This window comes from Parastagonospora nodorum (genome assembly GCF_000146915.1).
Source record: "Parastagonospora nodorum SN15 chromosome Unknown scaffold_4, whole genome shotgun sequence".
Taxonomy (NCBI): domain Eukaryota; kingdom Fungi; phylum Ascomycota; class Dothideomycetes; order Pleosporales; family Phaeosphaeriaceae; genus Parastagonospora; species Parastagonospora nodorum.
The window spans coordinates 586,145-598,168 of record NW_001884552.1 but is presented as its reverse complement, the minus strand read 5'-3'; the positions used below and the strand labels follow the sequence as shown (position 1 = coordinate 598,168).

The window sequence follows — 12,024 nt, the reverse complement described above, 5'->3', positions numbered from 1 at the left end:
TTCCAATTCGCCAAAGGTGAAGAGAATGGCCTCCTCGTACTCGTTACATAGGCGGTGGGTGTGTTGTGTGTGTTTATGGAATGCCGACGCGGGCGCGTTCCTGGCGGAGATATTCTTAGATAACGGGTAGCGCCGCTCAGACCCATGATCACCGCACGTCAGTGCAGCGCCGAACCATCTTTCGCTCACCACATAGCCTTTGCTGCTGAACCTTCGCTAGACGCTGGACTGGACTGGTCGCCGCACTACGTGAAACACGCTGCGAAGATTACCGGACGACACGCATGATCGCGCAATAACACTTTCACCGCCAACGAAAGGGGAGAGATGGCCACATACTCGGCCATCGGACACGAGCCAGCCGAGGCAGATGCCATGTCCTCGAGTACAGGCTCACTGCGTGGGCGACGGTGAGGCGACCACATGTCTGAAGAAGGACCTGGGCTGACAGATTTAGGCGTGGAAGAGGCAAGAAAGATGCTGGATTCCACGGCCAGGCATCGTGGATATCCAGTGTGATCAACCTCGCCAACACCAGTAAGCTGCTGTACAGTCTCCTTCTGTGATGTGGTACTAACAAGTCTCAGTCCTCGGCGCCGGCCTCCTCGCCATGCCCTCCGCGCTCTCAAAAATGGGCATCTTCCTCGGTATCTTCGTTATCATGTGGGCCGGCGCAACCGCAGGCTTCGGACTATACCTACAGACACGATGCGCGCGATACATTGATCGCGGCCATGTATCCTTTGCGACCCTATCGCAGCTCACATACCCAAACCTCTCCATCATATTCGATGCCGCCATCGCCATCAAGTGCTTCGGTGTGGCGGTCAGCTACCTTATCATCATTGGAGACCTCATGCCCGGAGTGGTCAGAGGATTTGCGTCTGGTGCTGGGGACACGAACTTCTTGGTCGACAGGCAGTTTTGGATCACTGCTTTCATGTAAGTGAAGACGTCTGAAGGTTGGACCGGACTCTAACATACCCAGGCTTATTGTTATACCCTTGTCGTTTTTGCGCCGTCTTGACTCTGTTGAAGTACACCAGTGTCATTGCATTGTTCTCGATTGCCTATCTTGTCATCCTTGTTGTTGCGCATTACCTGCCAGAGGAGACACTATCGCAGACAGAGGAACTGTCCGTGTTTTCCAATGGTGCAGGCCCAGTCTCTGCGCTCGCGGCCTTTTCCAGTCATCGTCTTTGCATACACCTGTCACCAGAACGTAAGTACATATGAGGACTTGATACGGAATAGAGACTAATCCAGTTCAGATGTTCTCCATCCTAAACGAGATCGCAGACAACTCCCACTTCCGTACAAATACCGTCATCTTGGCCTCCATCGGTGGTGCCTGCAGTCTCTACATCCTCACTGGTATCACTGGCTACCTGTCATATGGCGACAACATACATGGCAACATTGTCTCCATGTACCCCACCGCAGCCGCAAGTACTATCGGTCGTCTCGCCATCGTCATCCTCGTCATGTTCTCGTACCCACTCCAGATCCACCCTTGCCGTGCCAGCATCGACGCCTGCCTGAAGTGGAGACCGCGTCGCCGTAATTCTCCAGAAGGAAGTCCGGCACGCAACACGTTGATGAACAACACGCAAAAGCCCATGATCCCCAAAAATGGCGAAATGTCCGATTACCGCTTCGCCATTGTTACCACAATCCTCATCATCCTGACATTCATCACCGCCATGACTGTATCTTCGCTTGAGAAAGTCCTTGCGTACGTTGGTTCCACAGGCTCAACTACCATTTCCTTCATCCTCCCTGGTCTCTTCTATTATAAGATTTCAGACCCAGATTCGCACATCCACCAGCGACTTGTGAAGGATGAAGACGACGAAGAAGAGTTCACGAATGGAGAAGTGGAGGGCAGTGTCACGAGGGAAGGGTATGACAACAGAGACTGGAGACGCGCGTTACTCAGGAACGCGGCGCTCGGATTGAGCATATACGGGGGCGTGGTGATGGTGACATGTCTGATCACTAATACGTTCCTTGTTGCAGCAGCGCATTGAAATTACGAAAGATGATCGAGTACGAAGCATGAAACGAGTCTGTTTCCATTAGCATCAGCGGCGGGCGTTTGCATTTACACTACAGCGGGCGAGCGTTATATATCAATATCTATTTCCAAATTCCCCGATTACTCTATCCCAATGATCACAGCTTCAGCGCAACATCCGCATAACACATGATTGCCACCGGCATCGGCGTCGCCCACTTCTGCATATCGCTCAACGGCCACCGTCGCATTCATGACGATCAGTGGAGCGGTTTTGCTGGGGAATTCGCAGTTTTGGGTTCTTTAAAGTCAGCAGGGTGGTATGTCAGAGTGGAAGTGATGGCAAGAACTCACGGATACAAAACACACACGCCTGGCATACGCGCGTACACGGTATTTATCGGACTTGACAGACACATCAGCAGCGATACACTACAGCGGGAGTGGACGCACAAATCTGGCAGGGCGTTGCATAGGCCTGGGAGGGATGTTAGGGAGCGGAATTCGGTGTTGGGGCCGTGGATGTGGGCCTGTGAGGGTGATTAGAGAGTGGTAAGAGAGGGGGAAGGCGGCGCACGGTGGTGACCATCTGCGTATCTATGCCAGTTGGCTCACGAACGGGCGTATTTGTGGATATGGGATCGATGGGGGCCGCTAGAGCTAGGAGGGGAAGGGAGAGAAGGAGAACTGTGCAACATGGTGGGAGGGTCTTGTGGTTTTCCGGTCTTGTTGCCTCTTGATCGTATGGATTTGAGAAATACTTATGCTGGGTCATGAACAAGTTATATGTTGATAGGTGCGTTGGGGGTTGTGAAGTTCTGCGTGTGAAGGGATGATGTGATGGGTATGGGGGTTGGGAGGATGAGATGTGAAGATAAGCTTCACACTTCGTTTTTGTCAGTTTTTTTATATCAGAATTCAAGTAGAGACTTGAACAGGATCATGTGAGGGTACATGTGGCATATTTCAGATTCAATTGTCTTGGTTAGAAGTATCCATCTAGCATTGCAGCAAGAACATTGATCGCTACAACATTAGCAGAGCATTTTGATCAACAAAAACTTCAAACGACTAGATGTTGTACAATTCCGAAACAATGAGTTTGGCATTGACTTGCTTTCTCTGTTCAGTACCTCGGCGCATGGTGAAAGAATAGCGGGGCAATTGCGTGCGAGATGCGAATCAATGAACCGAGCCCGACTATACACCAATCTCTCGAGGTAAGTTTCCAACAAAGGACTTTACCGCCATTTCTTGATTCAATCGTCTGAAACCGCTCAGCACTTTTACCCAGAGCTCTCGCACCTACAAACGGGTCCGTACTGTTAGACCCACTATTCTTACACAGTACTTGAGGAACTATTCTCCCGACATCACGCTTTCAGCAACGATCATACTCACATTCTTCTCTCAACTAGATCAAGGAACCACTCAAGAGCTAGACAAGGTCAAGATTCTCAACTTGAAACTCTTTCCACCGATTCCGACCATGTCAACCACAAAAGAAGACCAACCTCTCCCCACTCCCCCCTTCCACATCGTCCCCAACATCAACAACCTTCGAGACGCCGCCCTCTTCCCCCTAACCACCCCCTCCGGCTCAATCCGCCCCAAAATCCTCTTCCGCTCCGCCGACGTCTCCAAACTCCCCCTCAGCGGCTGGCAAGCCCTCCATTCCCTGGGTATCACCCATGTCTTCGACCTACGCAGCGCGCCCGAAGTCGGATTCCGCGACTCGGACACCTCCAAGCCAGAATGGGTCAGCGCCATGACCTCCGTCGGCATCAAGCGCACGTGGTGCCCCGTCTTCACTGAAGCAGACTACTCCCCCGAGGGCCTCGCCAAGCGCTACGTCAAGTACATGGACGAAGACGTGGCGGGCTTTGTATCCGCGTACCACGACATCCTTCTCGACGGCGGCGCAGCATACACCACTATCCTGCGCCACCTAATTGATCATCCCGGCGAGGGAGTGTTGATTCACTGCACGGCGGGCAAAGACCGCACGGGCATCTTCTTCGGCTTGCTATTCGCCTACCTGGGCGTGGACAGCCAAGTCATTGCTGAGGAGTACAACCTGACGGAACTCGGGCTGACGCATGTGCGCGAAGAAGTCGTCGCGAGACTGTTGCAGTCCCCGGCGTTTAAGAATTACATCGCGACCAAGGCGACCGGAAAGCAGCTTAGCGCCGAGGAGATTGGGAAGTTGATTGCGGACGACAAGGCGGGGAAGCAGAGTGGTGTCGAGGAGACATTGGATCCGGAGGCGAGGAAGCAGGGCAGGGAGGCTGCGCTGAGGATGGTGGGGGCGAAGAAGGAGACGATGGTTAAGGCGTTGGAGATGCTGGAGAGGGATTTTGGGGGCGCGGAGAAGTATCTGCGCGAGAAGTGTGGTCTGGGAGATGGGGATTTGGAGAAGTTGAGGAGGAATTTGGTGGTGCGTGAGGAGGCGTGACTAGCCCGAGCTGGCAGAGCGGTCTTGTGAGAGTGGAGGACGTGATTATGTCAATCAGGGTTATGCTTTACCGAATGATGACTATAGACAAATAGATTGGGAATACATCTGCTTTAGACGGCTGAATGATTGAGATCAGTTGCATTGGTACTCATATATGAGCCCATCCGAGCCCTAGCATTGACTAGCAAGAATAGATTTTCCGAAGCCCACCATCGCCTGATTACATTTTGAAAAGAAAGTATCCCCCCCAAAAGCACTCGTAAGGACAGAGCGCACTGCTTTAATGTCCGTAAATTAGAGAAAAGACAAAGTCCGCCCGCTAACCATTTTGTTTTGTGAGAAAGATTGCTTTTTCCAGACAAAGAAAGAAGGTTTCGGAAGGTCGATACCGTCAAACGAGAAGTCGAGCTCAAGACTTGACGACTGCAGCTGGTGGCGGCTGCAGTGCTCCAGTCCCCATATCGGTGCTGTTCCAAGTCGAATCCGCAGGTTGTTCTCCGTCGTGCGTCTTCTCTCTCACAACCTCGTCACTCTTCTCCTTCTCCACCTCCAGCCCAGCCTCAACATCCACAAACGTCTCCATGGACACCGACGTCTTCAACCCTTTCTCCGGGTGCTTGGCTACATACTCATCATACGTCAACCCAACTATCTTCGCCTCCCTCCTCTCGTGCCTGACGCGCCATAACCACCACGCCTGTGAGGCAAATATCCCCGTCTCCAACACCATGCACGCGATATACAAACTCGCGCCCAGCGCATCGAACCACTGCTGGGCCACGACCGCCATCAACGAGAAAAACGCGCCGGCGTAGTCGATCGTCAGAAACCAGAAGTCGATGCCGATGACGCGGCCGCTGCGTTTGGCGAGCTCAAAGTATGGCGGGATTAGGCCGAGGACTTGGATTACGGAGGCGGAGATGGCCATGAGCATCATTGGCCATTGGACGCCGCGGGCGTAGGGGCCGCGTAGGGTGAGGATTAGGATTAGCTCCATGATGGCGAAGGAGGCTGTTAGGGCGATGGTGGCTAGGGTAGCGGTCCAGGCTCGCCATTTACTGCGCAGGTGGTTAGTTATGTGTTAAAAATGGAAATTTGGAGAGGAACTGACTTGTGGTAGTAGAGTGTCTGACCCCATGCGATGAGTGTGAGACCGGCAAAGGCTTGAGGCTGGAACTTCAGGGCGAAGTTGAAGTTCTGTTTCGGTCGTTAGGATTGCTTTGGGTGGCATTGAAAGAGAATTCATACCTGGACGATGGCGTAGACACCGAACGGAACACCACCTGAGGTCGTTAGATGTGATCATATCCGTGCTTTGGAGGACTTGCAGATTGACCATAGTATCAGCATCGATCCTGGTAGGCCATCGGTATTCTTCCGTCTCCAGTTGTGCCATATTCTGGGAAGTGTCAGTCATAGTCCGCGGGTTTTATCTGTTCGTCTTACTGTGGTATTATCTAAGGATTGTCAGTACTCGCTCGTGATCGGAATTCCCGTTCTCACTCACCTGAACACACCAGCAGCTGTGTGAAAGTCACATTAGTATCTTTGTCAAACCACTACGATTGAATTGCTTACACTGTCTCATGTTAGCAAAAGCGAATGATGGATGACCAGAACAACTTACCAGTGCCAATGGTCTGTTGTTCGCGGATAGTCAGCATAGTGATACAAAGACGGAGAATGCAGTCAGCTTACACCTAAGATGTTCGCAGCCTGGAGTTGCACGTTAGTATATGTACAGTTTGAATTGCTTCGAGATCACTGACTGGCGGTATATTCTCCTGCGGTCTGTCCATTGTTCGATGAGATGTATGAGAGTGTTGTCGAGAGTGTGATGAGATATATGTTGCGAGTCTCAAGCCTTTTGTGCTACAGAAGGAGGCAACGCAAGCTCATCAAGTGAGAGAGAGGATTACGCAACCGTTGGAACCAGCAAAGAGGTAATCGGTAAATTCAATGCAGTGTATACGATTTATCGTACGCCCTGCAGTATGTGTGTGTGGATTCAAAGTGACTCGAGATGTAAACTCCAATAACATGAAAGGAAATGAAAAGCTGTGCAACAAAAGTTGCCGCGAATGGCACAAAGCCGGACATAACAGCGGCTCCAGTGAAGGCACGGTGCCACCAAACATGGCTGTACGAAGCTACGATGACGAACTGTCAGAAGGGGTCTATTTTCTTTTACTAGCTCTGCCGCCGCAGTCGCGTGCAGATGGCTGAGGGCAAAGCTAAAAGTGGTCCTCCATCGACCGACTTAAGCCATGGGCTAGAGTACTTCTGCGTCGGGGAACTACGCCCCTGCATCCGGTGTGGGGAGTGGACTCAACTCAGAAAGCGTTGGATCTCGGTAAGTGGTGACTGGCTTTTTTAGTGTGCAGGGATGCATTCACTCCACAGGCTGATCTGCGCTCCGATTGGCGAGTCTGGACTTATCTGTGCGTACCTGTGGTTTGCCATGCAACATGCGTGCCCTCCTGTTCGATACCACAGGTGGACAATGGCAGTCTTCTTTCCAGAGCACGATGCTACAAGGGTCAAATGGTTGCACTACTTGTCGATCGTGGGCGATAGTCTGCAAAAGCATCGCCCAATAAAGCGTCATGAGGCATGATCGAGTAACGCGACTTCAATGTCGTTCGCGTGACTACCCTGGCCCCATCGACTACCTTTTCAGTCATGCTTTTGCGCTGCACGCGGTCCCCGCGCGAATGACAGGTGGCGCAGCGGTTATGCAGCTTCCCCGGTTCAACGAAAGCCGAGTTCAGCTCCCCGGGGAGCATCCATCGACCCTGAAGTCATCGACCACGGCGAAAAACCCTGATGGTACATGCTGATGGGCGGGACTGTGTGGAGACGCTGTGAGACGGATGCACCACCTGCATCCCGAACCATGGTGGTGGGCCCAAGCCTGCATACAATGGCGTCAACGTGAGTGTTGCAACGCCTTATTGATTCGATCCTGTACCCAGTGCCCAGAAGCGGATTAGCAGGAGGCTCTGCCGTCCCCATCCGATCGCATAGCTAGTCTGGTTGTTCCTGAAAGGGTGCAGAAGTTCGCAGTAACAAGTTGCCCTATGATGTTCAGGTGGTCTCCAGTTCGGCCAGGTCTCCCCGTCTTCAACTCCTGACGAGGACCCACATCAGTCCATCGGAAAATAGAGTGGGTATGTCGTCAGATCCAGGCTCAATGAATCCAAACCTGTACTGAGGATGTGATTATTATCGAGTTCCACTGTTCCTGCACAGCACCGCAGGTACACGTATTGCTTAGCCGGACTTTGCCGAATGCTGACCCCATACGTGATCATAAAGAGTTTGATTGAACGAGACATACTCGCCATAGCGCCCGCTTCAAGGTAGCCGCGCATGGCGCGGTTGACTGGTCGTTCCTTCGAAGCTGGATGAGGATAGGAATTGTGGAACCCTTAGCAGGCAGAGAGGGCGGGGTCGCTTGTCCCTGATGCCATGCAACATGTGACAGCGTAGCTAAAGAACTCACACCTGGCCGGATCGACGAACACAGGTTTGTCTATCAACATGATGAGCATGCAGGTGAGCAATCTGCTTGTTTGCGCTGTTGTCCGTCTTTCGAGACTCTCGTGGCGTAGTCTTGGCGCTCCACGATGCGCTTCTGGCCGCCGCTGCCGCGGTCGGAACATCTTCCCACCTTGTCATCCGTCAACACCACTTGTTGAGCGTTGCACAACGTCACTCGTCTCTGGATTTTCTCTGTATATGCCACGGACTTGTTAGGAAGTCGAAGGATTCGCCTGCATGCGTCATGCATGCCGGCCAGACGCATTACCAAAGGACAACATGCGCTCATAGTGCCGACCAACGTTTCGCAAATTTCAGGTCTACCGCGCGTTGCGATGGAGAGTTGGGCATGGAAGCATTTCCTCGAGTACCGATCGGACGGCGTCGGAAGATTAAAGATTCGTGAGCTGCTTGTGCACCTTCGAAACCTTTGGTCGTAGTACAGAACAGCGTTCGTGATACAGGGAGCACAAGTGATTCACACCTTCCACTCCATTGCTTTCCGTAGGATCCTTGACTTCATTCATATCCAATGCCGAAGTTGGTGATCTTCGGGATGCCGACAGTTGACGGATAAGCACACAGCGGATCGGCAGTTCGCACTTGTGCCGTGATATACATGATTGAGGCCCAATCACAATTTAGAGAGCTTGCCAAATTCAAGGGTCGAGTAAGCTATCACTTTCGTAGGTCCGGTTGTGGCCATGTACCCGAAGAGGTGACCGCTGTGGCGGCTTGCTTCAAGGATGCTTCAGGTTACATAGCCTGAGCACCATCATGCACGGTACGTGAGCAGGGTTCTAATCCTTGGTGGGATTTTTTTGATAGTGAACACAACGATACACCGATCAACTGTTAAGTGTTCCGTGTTTGAATTTCCCGATAGTGAAGTATCTTTGAACCATGTTTGTCGTGATATATTCAGAAGGTTGTAGTCTAGGTGAATGTTCATGATCATAATCCATCCGATTCATTCTTCAGAAAGGATTGAAGTATTTCCCATAGGCAATATACAGATTGTGTGGCTGTCGTCTCTAAATACTATAGTACATCGCCGTGATCGTTGAGGCTACAAGACTGGCTGTCAAAAACAAGACTGAGCGTAAAAGCACTTAGCCGATTGGACCGGATTGTTGTTCCTTGCGTTTTTGCTGTCTCAAGGCAATGCGAGAGTACACCGATGCGGGTTTGCCGATGCACACCAGGTCTCGCTATGGAAAATACCTGCAAGCTGACTGCAGTGGTAGCTTTTCTTTGCGCTGTGCTCCGAGGAAAGACGCCCGCTAATCGCGGAAAGTAGAAATATCGTGTAATTGGTGCTTCACATATTCTTTTGATCAAGTACAGTTTGGTGGTGACGAGACTGGATTGCCAATATGCTATTGATGCTCATGTGTGTCCTAAGCTCGGCGATGGAATAACTAGCTAGATGTAAACACGGAAGGACATGAAGTGATATGGTGATTAGATCGGAAAGGGATCGTGCGGTAGGAAACGCTGTGTGCTCATTCCCTTCGATTGCTTGGTGACGTTCACTGACGTACTACACTTATCAATACACTGACGCAACGAATCGCTTCGCAAGCGATTGCTTCAAATGTGTGCACGCTACATCCCATGTATCGAATTGTTCTTGTCTCTGATATTAGTCTGCAAGATTCTCGTTGCATGCCTTTAGTTGCATGTGCTGGCCTCATGTTAGTGCTATTTGAATATGTATACTCTGTTGCATTGCTGCCCAACGTGTGGGCACATGGCCGTGGAAAGGAGAAGCAGTCGGGTAGAGCGTGATCCTGCGGCAACGGAGAGAGCCAGCTTTTGGGCGTCTAAACAGCTCCTTTCCTTAACAGAATTGGCGATCTCCTGCATGTCATTCCGGACTTGGACGGTGTAAGCATCGCTGGCATATCGGCTCAAATATCATGGAACGAGTATGAGATATCGACAGGCCACTGCTATGATGTCAGGACGGTACGAGCACAAGGCGTCCTGGGTGGGTCAAACAGTGTGGCCATTCCACGTTTGTGGGCACCACATCAAGTGTTACCAAGCATGGACACATGGCCGACTGTGCATATGCAGCGAGCTTGTCAGGAAGCAGAGTGGACCACCGGGGTAATATTAGAACTAGATTCCTACTTCCTGGGTGTGAAGACCAAAAGGCGGGGAATAAGTATCGAAGTGATAAGAAAACATACGAGAAGTAGTGTCATGGCGAGACAGGGATGCCGTAGACACCGTCAAGACGTCGTCACTGTCTAGAAAGAGAACGGCTAGCCCCATGTAAGAAGAGAGATCCCAACTGCCCTTGCTCTCCAGTCTTCTGCAGCATGCAGGCCGTACATTACGAGTGCCTGTTGTTGCAGTATATAGTTTTTGTAACGCCGGAACTGAAAGAGAGGCAAGTGCCCAACTCACGGCAGCCCAAGGTACGTTGGTGTGCAGACTGGGCGCTGATGTAGAATGGCGCTTGAAGCGCTCATGCGGCCTCTGTGTCCGTGTCGACCTGGCCACTTTGTTCCCTATGCATGCGGGCCTCGATCTCCTTCAACTGGCTCTCACGAGCCAGAAGCTCCTGTCGCTTCTCGTTGATCTCCCGTTGGACCTTGACCTCGATCTCGCGGAGCTTCTCCTCTTCGCGTCGCAGTTGCTCCTCCTTCAAGCGGACAGACTGGCTAGCGAGGTCTTCAGGGTTCATTGACGAGTCACTATGGGTACGTTAGAAGTTTGCACGTCTCAATTGTGATTAGGCAACTTACGCAGCAGCACCACCTTCGACAGACTTGCTAAGTTTCTCGGTACGGTAGTTCTCGTAGAGGAAGTCGTGGGTGATTTCCTTGAGGTCAGCCAGATGGCTGTAGAGGAGCGCACTTCGGACTGCAAGGAAATCTGATTGGCGTGGGTTGTCGACCTCAACGATTCCCCAGGGGTATTGCCTCGCGCGGACTCGTCGGCCGTTAACCTCGACGATGTCTTCAGAACCGACAATGGCGAAGGGCATCAGGCCACGCAGCTCGGCGTTCTCCTCGACTGTGTCCTCGTCGTCCTCCTCGATGTCGTAAGGGAAGTTGTACACGGGGATACGGTAGTGCTCGATGTCCTCCATGACGAGCTTCTTTGACTCGGCAAGCTCAGCTGGTGTAAGGGAATCAGCCTTGCCGATGACCGGGATGACATTGCAGCGAGGGGAGAGGCGCTTCATCAGCTCAATGTCGAGCTCGCGAAGACTAAGTAATGTAAGCATGTAGGATGCAGGGAGCGGTGTGGAGTTACTGACCCGTGGCCGGTTGGTGTAATGAAGTAGAGCATGACGTGTACACGATCGTCGCGGAATCTGGGTTTACGCTTGATACGCGACTCCTCAGCCAGAATGCCATCGTATTGGCGTTCGAGGTATCCGACGATTTCTTGAAAGCTGCATCACTGTGAGCGAACGTCGCCATCATCAATTCGAATGACATACCTGGCCTCGTTGTCGATTTGGTCACCGAATCCGGGCGTGTCGACGATGGTGAGCGAGATGCGGGTGCCTTCCTCGTCGAGCTCTGATATCGGGTCAGCCAATCTGCGCGGTTCATTACATTCCATCGCGACAACCTACCGACAGTGATGGGCTGGATCTTGACGCCCTCCTCGATGTGTGCTACTGAAGGGTCGTCCGACTCCTTGTGCTCGAGAACCTTCTGGCCGCAAAGTGTGTTCACAAATGTGGTCCGGCCGGTACCTGAGGCACCGCACACCATCAGGCAGAACTGGATACCTTTCTTGACATTCTTCTTTCTGCGCGTCTTAAGCGTCTGCAGGGCTGTTAGTAACGTGTCAATGGCTGGGTGCGGGCGTGGTGGGCGAGGGAGCGGCCTCGTGTGCTAGGGCAGTAGGTGGTCTCGGGGAATATCGTACAGAAGACATGATGGAGTTCGAGCGTTGCACGTGGTACAATTCTGCAAGCAAGAGTGTCGGCAATTGGGGCGGCCGACGTTTTCAGAAGGCGGCGGGCGTGTGGTGA

At 52.1% G+C, this 12,024-nt stretch overlaps 5 protein-coding genes across 5 annotated transcripts; 3 read left to right on the top strand and 2 right to left on the bottom strand.

Annotated features, from left to right (window-relative positions):
• Positions 1-205: 205 nt before the first annotated feature.
• On the top strand, positions 206-2,030 carry SNOG_02838 (hypothetical protein; the record flags this gene model as incomplete). The annotated part of the gene is made up of 5 exons (XM_001793379.1): positions 206-410; positions 458-537; positions 588-942; positions 989-1,222; positions 1,267-2,030. Exons 3-5 carry the CDS (start codon positions 735-737, stop codon positions 2,028-2,030), a joined length of 1,206 nt encoding a protein of 401 aa, XP_001793431.1. The 5' UTR covers positions 206-410; positions 458-537; positions 588-734.
• Positions 2,031-3,192: 1,162 nt separating this feature from the next.
• SNOG_02837 (hypothetical protein) lies at positions 3,193-4,472 on the top strand (the record flags this gene model as incomplete). The annotated part of the gene is made up of 2 exons (XM_001793378.1): positions 3,193-3,237; positions 3,366-4,472. The coding sequence occupies 2 exons, from the start codon at positions 3,193-3,195 to the stop codon at positions 4,470-4,472; spliced, it is 1,152 nt and encodes a 383-aa protein (XP_001793430.1).
• Positions 4,473-4,601: 129 nt separating this feature from the next.
• SNOG_02836 (hypothetical protein) lies at positions 4,602-5,472 on the bottom strand (the record flags this gene model as incomplete). Its single annotated transcript, XM_001793377.1, has 1 exon — positions 4,602-5,472. One exon carries the CDS (start codon positions 5,470-5,472, stop codon positions 4,885-4,887), a length of 588 nt encoding a protein of 195 aa, XP_001793429.1. The 3' UTR covers positions 4,602-4,884.
• A 1,139-nt stretch (positions 5,473-6,611) lies between these two features.
• Positions 6,612-7,052, top strand: SNOG_02835 (hypothetical protein; the record flags this gene model as incomplete). Its single annotated transcript, XM_001793376.1, has 3 exons — positions 6,612-6,640; positions 6,684-6,828; positions 6,972-7,052. 3 exons carry the CDS (start codon positions 6,612-6,614, stop codon positions 7,050-7,052), a joined length of 255 nt encoding a protein of 84 aa, XP_001793428.1.
• Positions 7,053-10,121: 3,069 nt separating this feature from the next.
• SNOG_02834 (hypothetical protein) lies at positions 10,122-11,997 on the bottom strand. The gene is made up of 6 exons (XM_001793375.1): positions 11,919-11,997; positions 11,620-11,815; positions 11,482-11,563; positions 11,296-11,433; positions 10,778-11,245; positions 10,122-10,726 (listed from the first exon to the last, which is right to left on the bottom strand). The coding sequence occupies exons 1-6, from the start codon at positions 11,925-11,927 to the stop codon at positions 10,498-10,500; spliced, it is 1,122 nt and encodes a 373-aa protein (XP_001793427.1). The 5' UTR covers positions 11,928-11,997; the 3' UTR covers positions 10,122-10,497.
• Between the last annotated feature and the right edge of the window lie 27 nt (positions 11,998-12,024).

What these genes read in the sequence shown, in the direction of transcription:
- SNOG_02834 (XM_001793375.1), bottom strand. An exon ending in CAAATCGACAACGAGGCCAG is followed by an intron (nt 11,434 to 11,481) that starts GTATGTCATTCG and finishes ACAGTGATGCAG; the next exon opens with CTTTCAAGAAATCGTCGGAT. An exon ending in GTCGAAGGTGGTGCTGCTGC is followed by an intron (nt 10,727 to 10,777) that starts GTAAGTTGCCTA and finishes ACGTACCCATAG; the next exon opens with TGACTCGTCAATGAACCCTG.